General features: G+C 48.1%; 1 protein-coding gene across 1 annotated transcript in view; it reads right to left on the bottom strand.

The window, feature by feature from the left end:
- Window positions 1-13146, bottom strand: part of LOC126938365 (putative pleckstrin homology domain-containing family M member 1P) — a 33863-nt gene that overhangs the window by 9187 nt on the left and 11530 nt on the right. The window contains exon 2 of the mRNA XM_050762487.1: window positions 3255-3448. Within this exon, the coding sequence (XP_050618444.1) occupies window positions 3255-3448 (194 nt within the window). The remainder of the gene's footprint in view (window positions 1-3254; window positions 3449-13146) is intronic.

The following is a 13146-nucleotide window of genomic DNA, read 5'->3' as shown; positions in this document are numbered from 1 at the left end:
GCTGGGATTACAGGCATGAACCACTGCACCTGGTCTTTTCAGAGTGGCCTTTTCTAAGCCGCTGATCAGAAGTGACAGCCTCGTACTCACAACCCTTCAATGGTTCCCCACAGGTGGCAGATCAAATCCAAAGTCGTCGAGGGCCCTCTGAGTTCTGGGCCCTGCACCCGAAGCCCAGCTGCCCAGAGCCCCTTAGGGCCTCGGTGAGCTGTGCTCCTGCCCGCCTGCTGCTACTGGTCCCTTAGCCAGGAAAGCCAGGTTCTCCCCTGCCCTTTCTGCTCTTCCCTCATTTTTCTAAGCCCCAGTTCAATAGACACACGATGTCACTTGTGTTGTGGCAACACGTGAGGTGCAGAAGCAGGTGGTGGTGGGCTCTGAGAAGGGCTGATTGAACGGTCTGCTGTATTCCCTTTCATAAATTTTCCTCCCTTGGAAGATTGACCTTTGTAAAGAAGAAAAACATTTTAGAAGAAAAAAGGAAAAGAACTCTGCGTGCCCTCAGCTCAGATGCCATCTCCTCTGGGAGCTCCTCTGGCCCCTGCCAAGGCTGGATCAGGTGCCCTCAGGGCACACACGATGCTGACCCAGCGCCATCTGTGGCCCAGACTCTGGGTCCCTCACGCAGCCCTCACCACTGTTCAGGAGGCCACAGGAATGGAGGAATCACTGGCCCATTTTTATAAATGGGAAAGCTGGACCCAGAGAAGTGAAGCAACTTTCCTGACGCACAGTGGCTGAGGGGCTCCCATACTGTTTCCCCTGCCCCACGCTGTTTCCATGGGACTTCACAGGCACGGCCCTTCCCGCAGCAGGCTGAGCGCATAGCAGGAGTACAGCGCTGCTGCCCAGGGACGGAGCAGGAGGGCCAGGGAGAGAGCGACAGGGCTGCCCCTGGTGCCCGCAGACAGGTCAGCAAAGCCAATGAACAAACTCTCTCAGCAGGGCGGAGACGGGTGAATGGGGCTGGGGCCCACAACCCACCCCACAGGCACCTGGTCTACACAGGTCTGCAGGCCTGTGCAGGTACCTGGCTCCTTGACCAAGGAGGGTGATGAGGCCCCACCCGACCCCAGAGATTTCAGCACCTGGTTAGGTGGGCAGGAGGACAGTCTCTCTGGACTCTCAGAGGTAGGGAGAGTCAGCGCTTGCCAAGAGGTGGAGACCCAGTCACCCGCGGATGCTTGGGATGGGCAGAGCCTCCAGGGGTGAAGCCTTCTAGGGTCTAGGGTCCCACATGGTGGTCTCCGGAGGGCTTTCTGTTCTTTCAGGCCCTGCAGAGGAGACCAAGGCTCAGCTGGCAGCTGTGGGGCCAGATTCTCCTCTTTGCCTAGGGGACAGCCCCCTGTAGCACCCCTTGAGAGCCCCTGGGGACCTGCTCGGGGCACACCCCGGTCCTGAGGAGTCCCGGCGCTTGGAGCACTGCAGCCAGGATGGAAGAGGCAGTCTTCAGACAGGCGCTCTCTAGGCCGGCCCTGTGGCGAGGGAAGGCCAGACGGAGGAACCTGGAGGGGCTTGTGAGCTGGTCCCTGCCCCCAGAAACCCAGAAGAGGCGGACTCGAAGCCCATGCTGGGCACTAGGCACCAGCAGGCATCCGCTGAGGTCTGCCCTCCTGAGGGTGCCGGGAGAGCACAGCCCTGGGAAGACTGCGGCCTGGGCTGTGACCTGAGGACTAAGGATTTATGACAGGCACGGAGAGGCCTGAGTCCCTGTTGAAGCCCGGCATCACATCCCATTCCTGAGCACCAAAGGCCGGAGGCCCTGGGTAAGAGAAGCTTCTGGAAGGGCATCCTGAGGGCCTCGCCCCGATCGTGTCCTCTTTGGAGAATTTCAGGCGGGAGGCTGCCATGGGCCAGACGACGAGCTGGACAGGGAAGAGGCAGGAACATCTGGCCCTTGCCTGCCTCTCGCTACACTCCCCGCTTTCCTCCACACTGTCGCCAAAGTTCTCCCTGGGCTTTCCACCAGTGCCTTCGCTCATGGCCTGTGTGTGCTGTTCCTTCTGTCTGGAATGCTCTTTCCCCCTTTGCTTCCTCTTTCTAATTCTTCATTTTTCAGGTCTCACCTTAGAAGTCACTTCTTCCAGGAAGTCCTTCCTGCTTTGTCCTCCTCTGATCTGGGCTGGATGTCAAGCCTCTGTGCCTCCAGGACGTCCCGCCTGCCTCTCACCCTCAGCCCCGGATGGAGTTCTGGCTTTCCCACCTGTCTCCCTCTCACCCTCAGCCCCGGATGGAGTTCTGGCTTTCCCACCTGTCTCCCTCTCACCCTCACCCCTGGATGGAGTTCTGGCTTTCCCACCTGTCTCCCTCTCACCCTCACCCCTGGATGGAGTTCTGGCTTTCCCACCTGTCTCCCCTCTCACCCTCACCCCCGGATGGAGTTCTGGCTTTCCCACCTGTCTCCCCTCTCACCCTCACCCCCGGATGGAGTTCTGGCTTTCCCACCTGTCTCCCTCTCACCCTCAGCCCCGGATGGAGTTCTGGCTTTCCCACCTGTCTCCCTCTCACCCTCACCCCCGGATGGAGTTCTGGCTTTCCCACCTGTCTCCCCTCTCACCCTCACCCCCGGATGGAGTTCTGGCTTTTCCACCTGTCTCCCTCTCACCCTCAGCCCCGGATGGAGTTCTGGCTTTCCCACCTGTCTCCCTCTCACCCTCAGCCCCGGATGGAGTTCTGGCTTTCCCACCTGTCTCCCCTCTCACCCTCACCCCCGGATGGAGTTCTGGCTTTCCCACCTGTCTCCCTCTCACCCTCAGCCCTGGATGGAGTTCTGGCTTTCCCACCTGTCTCCCCTCTCACCCTCACCCCCGGATGGAGTTCTGGCTTTTCCACCTGTCTTCCCTGCCAGTTCAGAGGCTTCTGGAGGGTCAGCCCTGGTTCTGGCCTGCTTAGTGCTGCAGCCCACACGCCTTGCCAGGTGTGCAGAGCTTAGTATGTTCTCAGTCCATGTTTTTGAATGAGCACATGGATACATGAACAAAACCCCAACAAAATCATCCACAAAAAATGTGATCATTTCCCAGGCCCAATGGGAAGATCTCTGCCCAGGTTTCCTCCAGGTGGACACCTTGCCCTGGGCACTGCCCGTGTGTGTGTGTGCGTGTGCACGAGTGCCTGTATGTGTGTGCATTTGTGCGCATGTGCATGTGTGTGCATGTCTGTGCATTTGTGTGTACATTTATGTGTGTGTACATGTGTGTCTGTGTGTACATGTGCGTGTGTGTGTGTTCGTGTGCATGCACGTAGAGGCTGCTCACCTCTTGCTGAGCTCCTTCAGGGCGCCGCTCCGGCACAGGCCCAGGTAATCCCCCAGGAGCTTCAGCTGCTCCCAACTCCTCCTGATGAGGTGCATCCGCTCCACATGCTCATACAGAGACGCGTTCACCATCTGCAGGTTGATGAGGGGCTGGGCCCAGATCTGCGTCAGAAACTTCAGGTCCTGTCTGCAGATCTGGGGATAGCACCAGGCATTGGGGGTGGGAAGGAATGGCTGCTCAGTGAGCACTGCCCGGTCAGGTGCCACATGACCCGCTCACTTACCTGAGGGGCTATCTTCATTTTACAGATGGGGAAACTGAGGCTCAGGGAGATGAAGGGATTTGGCTAGGGTCACCCAACTTGTACAGTCAAGCTCTGAACCCAGTTTATCTGACTCCCTAACCCACTCTCCCTCTAATGGCGAGGGTCGCTGCCCCCTCTCCAACCATGCTGAGATGAGGGAGGGACTGCTCTGGCTAATGCCCCCTCCCTCTGGGCCTCACAGATCAGGGTCTCTGGGTTGAGGAACCCTCGGGGCTCCTTCCCCCAGAGTTGTTTCCTGGCCACGCCAGTGACCCCATCCTATTCCTAAAGCCAGAGTGCCACAGCAGACACATCTGGGCTGAGGGCTGCCTGTGACCTTCCTCTCTCTCCCACAGAGGCAGCCTTCCAAGTTTCCCACCCCCGAGTACACAGTGGAGCTGAGGGGGGCCACTCTCTCGGGCCCCCAAAGACAAATCCAGTAGGAAGAATGTGCTGGAAGTGAGTGGCGGGGGTGGGGAGAAGGAGGGAAGGGGCTTAGTGATGCCTGCCGGCCCTCTGACGACTATTGACCTGGAAATGACCTGGCGGGGTTTGACCCTTAATTCTCTATGAGCCAACACTGAGTGCAGCTTTTGGCTGTATTAATAGAGGTAGGAATCCAGAGCCAGAGAGGTGATACTGGTGCAGTTGTTGGCAGTGCTCTGGGACCCTTACTGTAAGCAAGCCCCAAGAAGGAGGACCTGGGAAGAAATGGGGCTACCATTCTCAGGGCTCAAGGCCAACGCTGGGCCCCCGAGGGGATCTATCCTGTGCTTCTAGCATCACAGATTCTGCAGTTCCCTCTCCAGGAGTTGAGTTAATAATAATCCTTGCCCTGGAGGGTGGTGAGGAGTAGGGCCTCTGGGAGAAGAAATTCTCATGCCTAGAATGGCAGCCCTCGTCCCAGCCTGAGAGAGACAGGAGGCTCCGTGTCCTTGGCTGCTTACTGTGACAGGCCTGGTTGGGAAACCTCTTTCTCCCCAGATCCCCTTCCCGGCCCCGAGCCAGAGCCCCATTTCCGACTGGACCGCATCCCCAGTGAATAAACCGGGGCAGTGGGCAAGACTACCAGGTTACCCCCGCAGGAAGGGTACGCCCAATGCCACACCCTTCACTGTCCACATGTTATCTTGTTTTTAAACTACTCTTACCCTGACCTCAGTCCCTAGAAGGTTTGAGGCAGATCACAACAGAAACACACGTGGTGAACTGGCAAATTCACTGAAAAGCCAGGACCATGAAAAGCAAGTTAGAGACGGGACTCAAGACGGAGAGGAATTAGGGGGCAGATGCTGTACAGGTGCTAAGGTGGTGGTTGCTGAAGAAAATTTAGCTCTGACTTTCCTGCTAGGTAAGGTGAAAAGAGAAGGGCTATCAGGTGCATGTCTCTTTGTTGTTGAAAAATTAATAAAACCCACCCAGATGTTGAGGGAATCAAAGCTTTTTCCTAACCCTTCGCTCTTAAATTTCTTGTGTGTAGCTCCATGAACATGGGATCTAGAAGGACAGGGCAGGTACCCTGCAAAACAGCTCCAGGGAGGTTTAACGGGGCTGCTTCAGGTAGCATTACTATGATGAAGGCCAGCAGCATGACCTCGTGTCTGAGCTCAGAAAAAGCAGTTCTGCAAGGAACCTGACTGTATAGTTTCTTGACTATTCACCAAGCTCCATTCAGTTCTAGAGCCATTCAGTTCTACAAAGCAAAGTTGGAAAACTGGTTTTGTAGCAGGACGAGCGGCAGACAAAACTCCTCAGACACCGGATTAAAGAAGGAAGAGGTTTTTTTTATTCAGCCGGGAGCGTCGGCAGACTCACGTCTTAAGAGCCGAGCTCCCGAAAAAAGAAATTCCTAGCCCTTTTAAGGGCTTACAACTCTAAGGGGTCCACGTGAAAAGGTCATAAGTCAAGTAAGTATGAGGACCTTAACTGGGGGCTACATACATCAACTAACAGAACAAAAAGTTTTACAGTGCTTTCTCATACAATGTCTGGAATTTACAGATAACACTAGTAGTTTTGGTCAGGGGTTAATATCATTATTATTTTAACCACCAGAGCCAGGTGGTGGCGCCAAGTTCGTCTAGCTATTTATCTTACTTTTGTTTCTTTCCAACTTTTGGCTTTCCCCCTTCTCTCCTGTCTTATAAACTAGGGAAAAGGGGAGGTGGAGGAGAAGCTGGGAAGGACAGCAGAAGTGGTGGTCTCACGCCATAGTTTCCTCTCGTGAGCTACTCTGATGAGTAGGTCTGGAGTTCTGTGGGGTTTTGTTTTTGTTTTTATTTTTTGTTTTTGTTTTTAGAGACAAGGGGGTTTGGGTTTTCTTTCTACCCAGCAGGCACGGCTCAGTGGCAGACACCAACCACTGGCATCTGCGTTGTATTTCATAATTCGCAGGGTACTTGCAGAACCTTTCCTCATTTAAGCTTTGTAATAACCCCACAAAATAGCTGGTAGTAGCTGAATTTTACAGACACTGAAATGGAAGCTTGAAGAAATTAGGTGAAGGTCAGGGTAAGGCAACTAGTGAGCAGCAGAACCCGCCCTCTGGTCCCAAGGTCCAGGGACCCTTCTGCCTGCCCCTGGGGGAGACAGGGCACGTGTTCAGGACTTGGGTCAGGGCCTTTGCTTTTTGCCCAGGACACACCCACTGGCTGCTCCCACGGGCCCCCGCTGTGGAGACACCTCTACACTGTAAGAACTATCCAACCATGGGGGACTGAAGCCAGCCTTGCCCCACAGTCCTGAGGCATCAGACACTGTGCAGACTGCCCTGCCCCCTGCCGGCTTCCTGTCCACTCCCTATGGCCAGCCCTGACCCCAGCCCCTGTCCCCCAGCCACTTCGTTGCTCGCCATAGCCCCTACTCTGCTGCTTCCATTCTGGGGCCCGAGTGGAGGGGTGGATGGAGAGGAGGCTGGCATTGCTGAGCCAGCAGCAGGGACACTAGACACAGGCAGCAAGGGGTAATGGAGCAGAATGCAGGCTCTGGAACCAGCCAACATGGCGAAACCCTATCTCTACTGGAAACACAATAATCAGCTGGGTGTGGTGGTGCACGTCTGTAATCCCAGCTCCTGGGGAAGCCGAGGTACTTGAGCCCAAGAGTCAGAGGTTGCGGCAAGCTGAGATCATACTACTGTACTCCAGCCTGGGTGACAGAACAAGACTCTGTCTCAAAAAAAAAAAAAAAAAAAAAAAAGGCCGGGCGCGGTGGCTCAAGCCTGTAATCCCAGCACTTTGGGAGGCCGAGACGGGTGGATCACGAGGTCAGGAGATCGAGACCATCCTGGCTAACACAGTGAAACCCCGTCTCTACTAAAAAATACAAAAAACTAGCCGGGCGAGGTGGCGGGTGCCTGTAGTCCCAGCTACTCCGGAGGCTGAGGCAAGAGAATGGCCTGAACCCGGGAGGCGGAGCTTGCAGTGAGCCGAGATCCGGCCACTGCACTCCAACCTGGGTGACAGACCGAGACTCCGTCTCAAAAAAAAAAAAAAAAAAAAAAAAAAGGAAACACTGGAGGACATTAAACAAACAGCAGATCCTCCAGCCTGGCCAACATAAAAATACAAAAATCAGCTGGGCGTGGCAGGTGCCTGTAATCCCAGCTACTCGGGTGGATGAGATAAGAGAATCACTTGAACCTGGGAGGCGGAGCTTGCAGTGAGCCGCGACGACAAAGGGAGACTCGATCTCAAAACAAACAAACAAACAAAAAACAAAACAAATAGCAGATCTGAACAAGCCCCGCAGAGCTGTTACATAAACCAACTACTGAGGGTAAAGACCTTTGGAAGGACCATTTAAAACACCTGGGGCTTCATGGGGTTGGATTAGATCTGAGCTACAGGTGGAATCAAGAGCTCTCTATAATCATCACTTGCATAGAGTAGTTTTCAGGAAAATATTTTCCTATTTGACAGGCGAAACAGTATTTTTGTCCTCTGTAGGCAGTTTTGAGACAATATAGTACTTTTCTGGAAATGCTTCCCTGAATGAGCACAATTATGATGACATTCTGCAATGAGGTTTCATAGTACTTGTGGGAACACCTTGCCCCTTTAGCAATGGAAAACAGGACTTCAGAGCTGCCTTCTGAAAGGCCTGGTCCCTGCAGATGGGACTCACCTGGGACTCTCCTGGTCACCTACCCATCTGCCTCTGGTGCACCACCCAGAAGCTCTTATGCTCCTGTGCGGGGGCTGCCTGGGGGCATTAGACCAAGCATGTGTGCCTTCCCCAGGAAGCAGGCAAACCAAGGAACCAGGCAAACCCAGATCTGAATGCAGCCATGCCACTTCATCACTATGTGACCAGATAGATTTCCTAACCTCTCTGAGCATCCATTTCTTCAGCTGTAAAATAATGATAGTTCTTACAGTGTGTTGTTGTAAAGATCAATTAGTAGGGGGAGTTCTGAGTGGTGGAAATATGAGTGGTGGTTATTCTTGTCTTTGTGCCTACCTTTAAAAAAAATTAACAGATCCTTCCTACCACAGCAGCTCCCAAGTTACTAGGAGCTGACTCTGGCCACACCACTCACTCTCTACCCATCTCCCCAGGCTGCTTCTGGCAGATCGGCTTCTTCTTTGTACGACCCGAGCTCTGTGCCTTCTCTGGCCTCTATTACTGTGACATCTGCCACCAAGACGATGCCTCAGTGATTCTGGACAGGGTCATCCACAACTGGGACCTCACCAAGCGCCCGGTAAGTCTCGAGCCCAGCCTGTCACAGCCACTCAGGGCTGCTGAGCGACAGAGGGGTGTTCACTCCTCTTTGCTGCTGCTGTTCGTCTGTTTAGAGGAGTTTGGCTCCTCTAAACAAGGGAAGCCGGGGTCACTGGTTCAGGCACTGTGATGTAGGGGAGCTAACCAAGAGAAAAGCTTGGTGCTTGTCCACAGCCCTGGGCAGAGCTCCGTCGGTGGCTGTCTTGGTCCCCAGGAAGGAGTCTGAGGATGGTTTCCTGCAGCTACAAACATAACTGCTTAAGGCACCAACAGATAAATGATAGGTAGATAGATAGATAGATAGATAGATAGATAGATAGATAGATAGATAGAAAGATAGATAGATAGGCAGGTGGATGGTGGATGAGTGGATGGGCAGGTGGATGGGTAGATTGGTGGATGGGTGGATAGGTAGGTGGATGGGAACCTGGCTAGGTAGATGGGTAAATGGGTAGGTGGATGAGTGGATGGGTTGGTGGGTAGGTGGATGGGTAGATGGGTGGGTGAACGGGTAGATGGCTAGATGGGTAGATGGGTAGTTGGATGGGTAGATGGGTGGGCGGTGTGTAGATGGGTGGGTGGATGGGTGAATAGTTAGGTGGATGGGTAGATGGGCTGGCCAGAGAGTCGGCTATACCTTGGAGCAGTCATCCTTAAAGACTATCAAGTAGATGTATCCGTCAATTAATGACAAGGAACCAAGAAGACAGTAAATGACAAAGCTAATGTAGTAGCAAAGCTGACACAAGGTGACATGGAGCTCAAAGAAGGAACAGACTTTTAATAATATGTCTAAAGCAATAGTTTCATAAATGCAATTGTTAGCTCAGAGGAAGTAATAATGACCCACACGGTGAATGGTCCATGGTAGAACTGCATTCTTTCTAGCTTTCTATGATTCTATAGCAAGCTGCAGAAAGAGAAAAAAGAACGTGCACTGTGGTAGACTATAAAAAATTGCTTCAACAAAATTTCCAACCAAAATTGGTCTTCCAGACCTTTCTCCATCCCTTTATCCTGAATGGGCTTCTATAAAATCCTCAACAAATAGAATATACAGAGAATGACAGTGTATGATTTCTGAGGATAAGTCCTGAAAGTTAATACAGCTCACTGTCTCTATTGAAGCTTGTTGAGGAATTCAGTACCAGGGATAAGGAAGCCAATGCCATGTAGAAAGTCAGCATGTGAGTCTTCCAACAGAGAGCATCAGCTAACATCTAAGCCAATGGCTGGCATCAACTTCCAGATTTGTGAGGAAGCACTCTTTAGACAATTCTAGCAACCAGTCTTTGCAATACCCCCCAATGACAATGATCAGAGCAAAATCAAAATAAAATTGCTGCTTTATGAAAATAAATGTTGTCATTGTTTTAAGCCACTTAATTGAGGGTTAGTGTATTACACAGAAATAGATGACCAGTAAAAACTTTGAGTACTGAAGATGTAAGAGCACTAAGGATTAAAAGTGCTGAAAGAACTGGAAGTGAACAGCAGAGGAGGAAAAGTTAAGAAGGAAATGAGAGCTCCTCAGAATGTCAAAAACAGAGATTTGCATTTCGGCTGAGGATAAGAAGAACATAGATCAAAGGCGTAGAGAACAAAATATGCTTGAAATATAGACTCAACTCCCAGAGTTTCAGCTACTGATAAAAGTCAGATTTTTTCAGAAGCCAAGCGATCAAGACTATCCTGGCCAACATGGTGAAACCCTGTCTCTACTAAAAATACAAATTAGCTGGGCGTGGTGGTGGTGCCTGTAGTCCCAGCTACTCGGGAGGCTGAGGCAGGAAAATCGCTTTACCCTGGGAGGCGGAGGCTGCAGTGAGCCAAGATTGTGCCACTGCACTCCAGCCTGGCGACAGAGTGAGACTCCATCTCAAAAAAAAGAAAAAAAGAAAGAAAGAAAGTCAGATTTTTTCAGACAGAAGTGTTTTAGCAGCATTCAAAATAAATTTACTGAGAAAATCACAGTGTCTCTTTTGGGAAAAGTGACCATCTCCTAGTCCAACTGTCTACCTAAAAGCAGAGTCTGAAATATATATAGCATGTAATTGTTACTGTATTTCTTTTCTCATAGTTAAAATCATTGAATGCCAACTTTGGTACAAAAACATTGTGCAGAGTTCAAAACACTAAAAATATACAAGTAGTTCTTAGTGTTTGGTTATAAAAACAAACTACATTAGATGAGATAAAAGAGCTACTGCTTTTCATTTATTCAATAATAGTTATATTGAATCTTACTGCTATTGATCTTTACATATATGCAGTGGAACAATGAGTTTATTAATAATATTTCAAAATTTTAAAATAAACTAAAAATTCAAAATTATAGAGCTAAATTTACACATAATACTATACTAACAAAATTCTGTGTGGTCAAGGATATTTATTTGAACATAATTTTATATTTAGTTAACGATAATAGCCAGATAATTGCTTTTCTATGAAGACATGCTGAAAAGGATGAGAAGGCACTATTTTAAAATGAACAGCTGAGATTTAATCAGAACACCATTGATCAATAACTGTTTTAAAATCACTGAAATAAAAATCATCTGACATATGTTGTTTACCTTAAGTATATACTAATTTTATAAGTTTTTGTACACACACACACACACACACACACACACACACAAAAGCACTTTTCCCAGCTTTCTCTTCATGGAGTAATTTAATTTATTCCATTTTAAAAATCTTAGACTCAGAAAATAATAAATAATTAAGGAATATAATAGAACTGATTACATGATTTCAGTAAGCTAAAAATGATGTTTGCTCTGTATTTCTCACTATATCAATGATATTCTTCATTATACAAGTATAACACTTCCTAAGAGCAATTAGTTAAGTAAAACTTTGTCAGGGAGAAGATATGAGGATTATTTTCTTGTTTAAAAAAACTAACTTGCCAACAAACAGGCATGACTGAAGGAGAAAAGCTTCAGTTGTTTACGACCCTGCTCCTGAAGTGAAATTTGGATCCTAAACACCAAATGGTGGGTTCATCTGCCGTGATGCATGACATCTGTTTCATCAAACAGAATAAACTCTGTTAAAGATGTTCCTTAAAAGGTCTAATTTCAAGTATACCCTGCCATCAGAGTTGATCTACCATAGGTAGACTAACAAATACCAACCAAATAAAATCTAATGCATAAAGGACAGAAAAACAAGTTACATGTTTCCCCAAATTTACAAAATTGATTGCTCATTAAGATGTTCATGGCTGGGTGCAGTGGCTCACACCTGTAATCCCAGCACTTAGGGAGGCCGAGGCGGGCAGATCACAAGGTCCAGAGATGGAGACCAACCTGGCCAACATGGTGAAACCCCGTCTTACTAAAAATACAAATTAGCTGGGCATGGTACCACACCTACCACACCTGTAGTCCCAGCTACTCAGGAGGCTGAGGCAGGAGAACTGCTTGAACCCAGGAGGTAGAAGTTGCAGTGGGCTGAGTCTGTGCCTTTGCACTCCAGCCTGGTGACAGAGCAAGACTCCGTCTAAAAAATCATAATAAAAAAATAAAAAGATGTTTATATGTCCATCTTAATTTAATTCACTATCTCAGATTATTTTTAAATTTGCTTTTAAGCTTGATGGAAAATTCCTCTGATCTGTGGTATAATTTGAGTTCAAAATGGATTAATCATTTCCAAATTTTTATCTTGAATCAGGAAACATTCATTTATTACAAGCCATTTCTAAAATTGCTTTTAAACCTATACAATAGGAATTTGATTGGGTTACTAAGGTAAGTCTGGACATGATAAAGTAGGTTGTAAAAATTTGAAATTTTTAATCACACGAATCAAATCAACATTCTAGGAAATCAAGTATGATATCTATTGAAAGGGTGATGACATTTTAATAATTACGGTATTGTGCTTTTATAGCCGGTTTCTGAAATTGTACTATCACTGATTATCACAGACAAGATACAATAATAAGGTTACCCGCAGAGAAAAGATAAAATGCCTTGTAAATTCAACTTTCTAGATTTTCAATGTTCGAGTTTTTGTACTAAACAAAGTTGAAGTCATATGTTCAAAACGTTCCTGTATTTAAAAAACAAGCTTCTGGCATTTCCCCATGAAACACATTTCTAAGTACCAAGATGGAGTAATTAGAGAGATGTTTCTGCATGGAATTCTATAAATTGTCACACCTGTTTAGTTGAACAAAGAATGAAAATATGCAGACTCGAACATAATTCAAGGAATTATTAAAAGACTTACACTTTACCAGCAGAAATTACTTAATATGGGAAAAGCATCAGTCATTTTTCAGGGAGTCATCAAGTGACTTTTAAATCACTAAAAATGACAAACTAGAAATGCAAAATTATCACTACATAAGCAGTATTACTGCGATGTATAGAACATCTGTCACCAGTGATAGCTATTCAACATTCTTCAAGGGGGGCCAATTGATGCATTCAATATTACAAGGCTAAAAGCAGTGATTACATTTTTTTTCACTTTTAAAACAAAGAAAGCAATCATATAATTTTCAGTTAGTATAAAAACTGAATGTACTCTGAGTCAAAAATAAGCAGGTATCATTTTCCATATGGCCATTTGTAGCAAATCATACATTTCATTTTTAAGAAACGGTATATTTTTCAAAGTTTTTTCTGTGTGTTAATAAAACACCTCCGTGAAATCACAGAAAGCTGTGATTCTTTTCTTTCTGTACATGGCAATAAGAGTGTACAATACTCGGCCAGACGCGGTGGCTCATGCCTGTAATCCCAGCACTTTGGGAGGCCGAGGCAGGAGGATCACAAGGTCAGGAGTTCAAGACCATCCTGGCTAACACGGTGAAACCCCATCTCTACTAAAAATACAAAA

Source organism: Macaca thibetana, chromosome 16 (genome assembly GCF_024542745.1).
Source record: "Macaca thibetana thibetana isolate TM-01 chromosome 16, ASM2454274v1, whole genome shotgun sequence".
In the NCBI taxonomy this organism is placed as follows: domain Eukaryota; kingdom Metazoa; phylum Chordata; class Mammalia; order Primates; family Cercopithecidae; genus Macaca; species Macaca thibetana.
The sequence above is the reverse complement of the archived record's forward strand: the minus strand, read 5'-3'. Positions and strand labels throughout refer to the sequence as shown.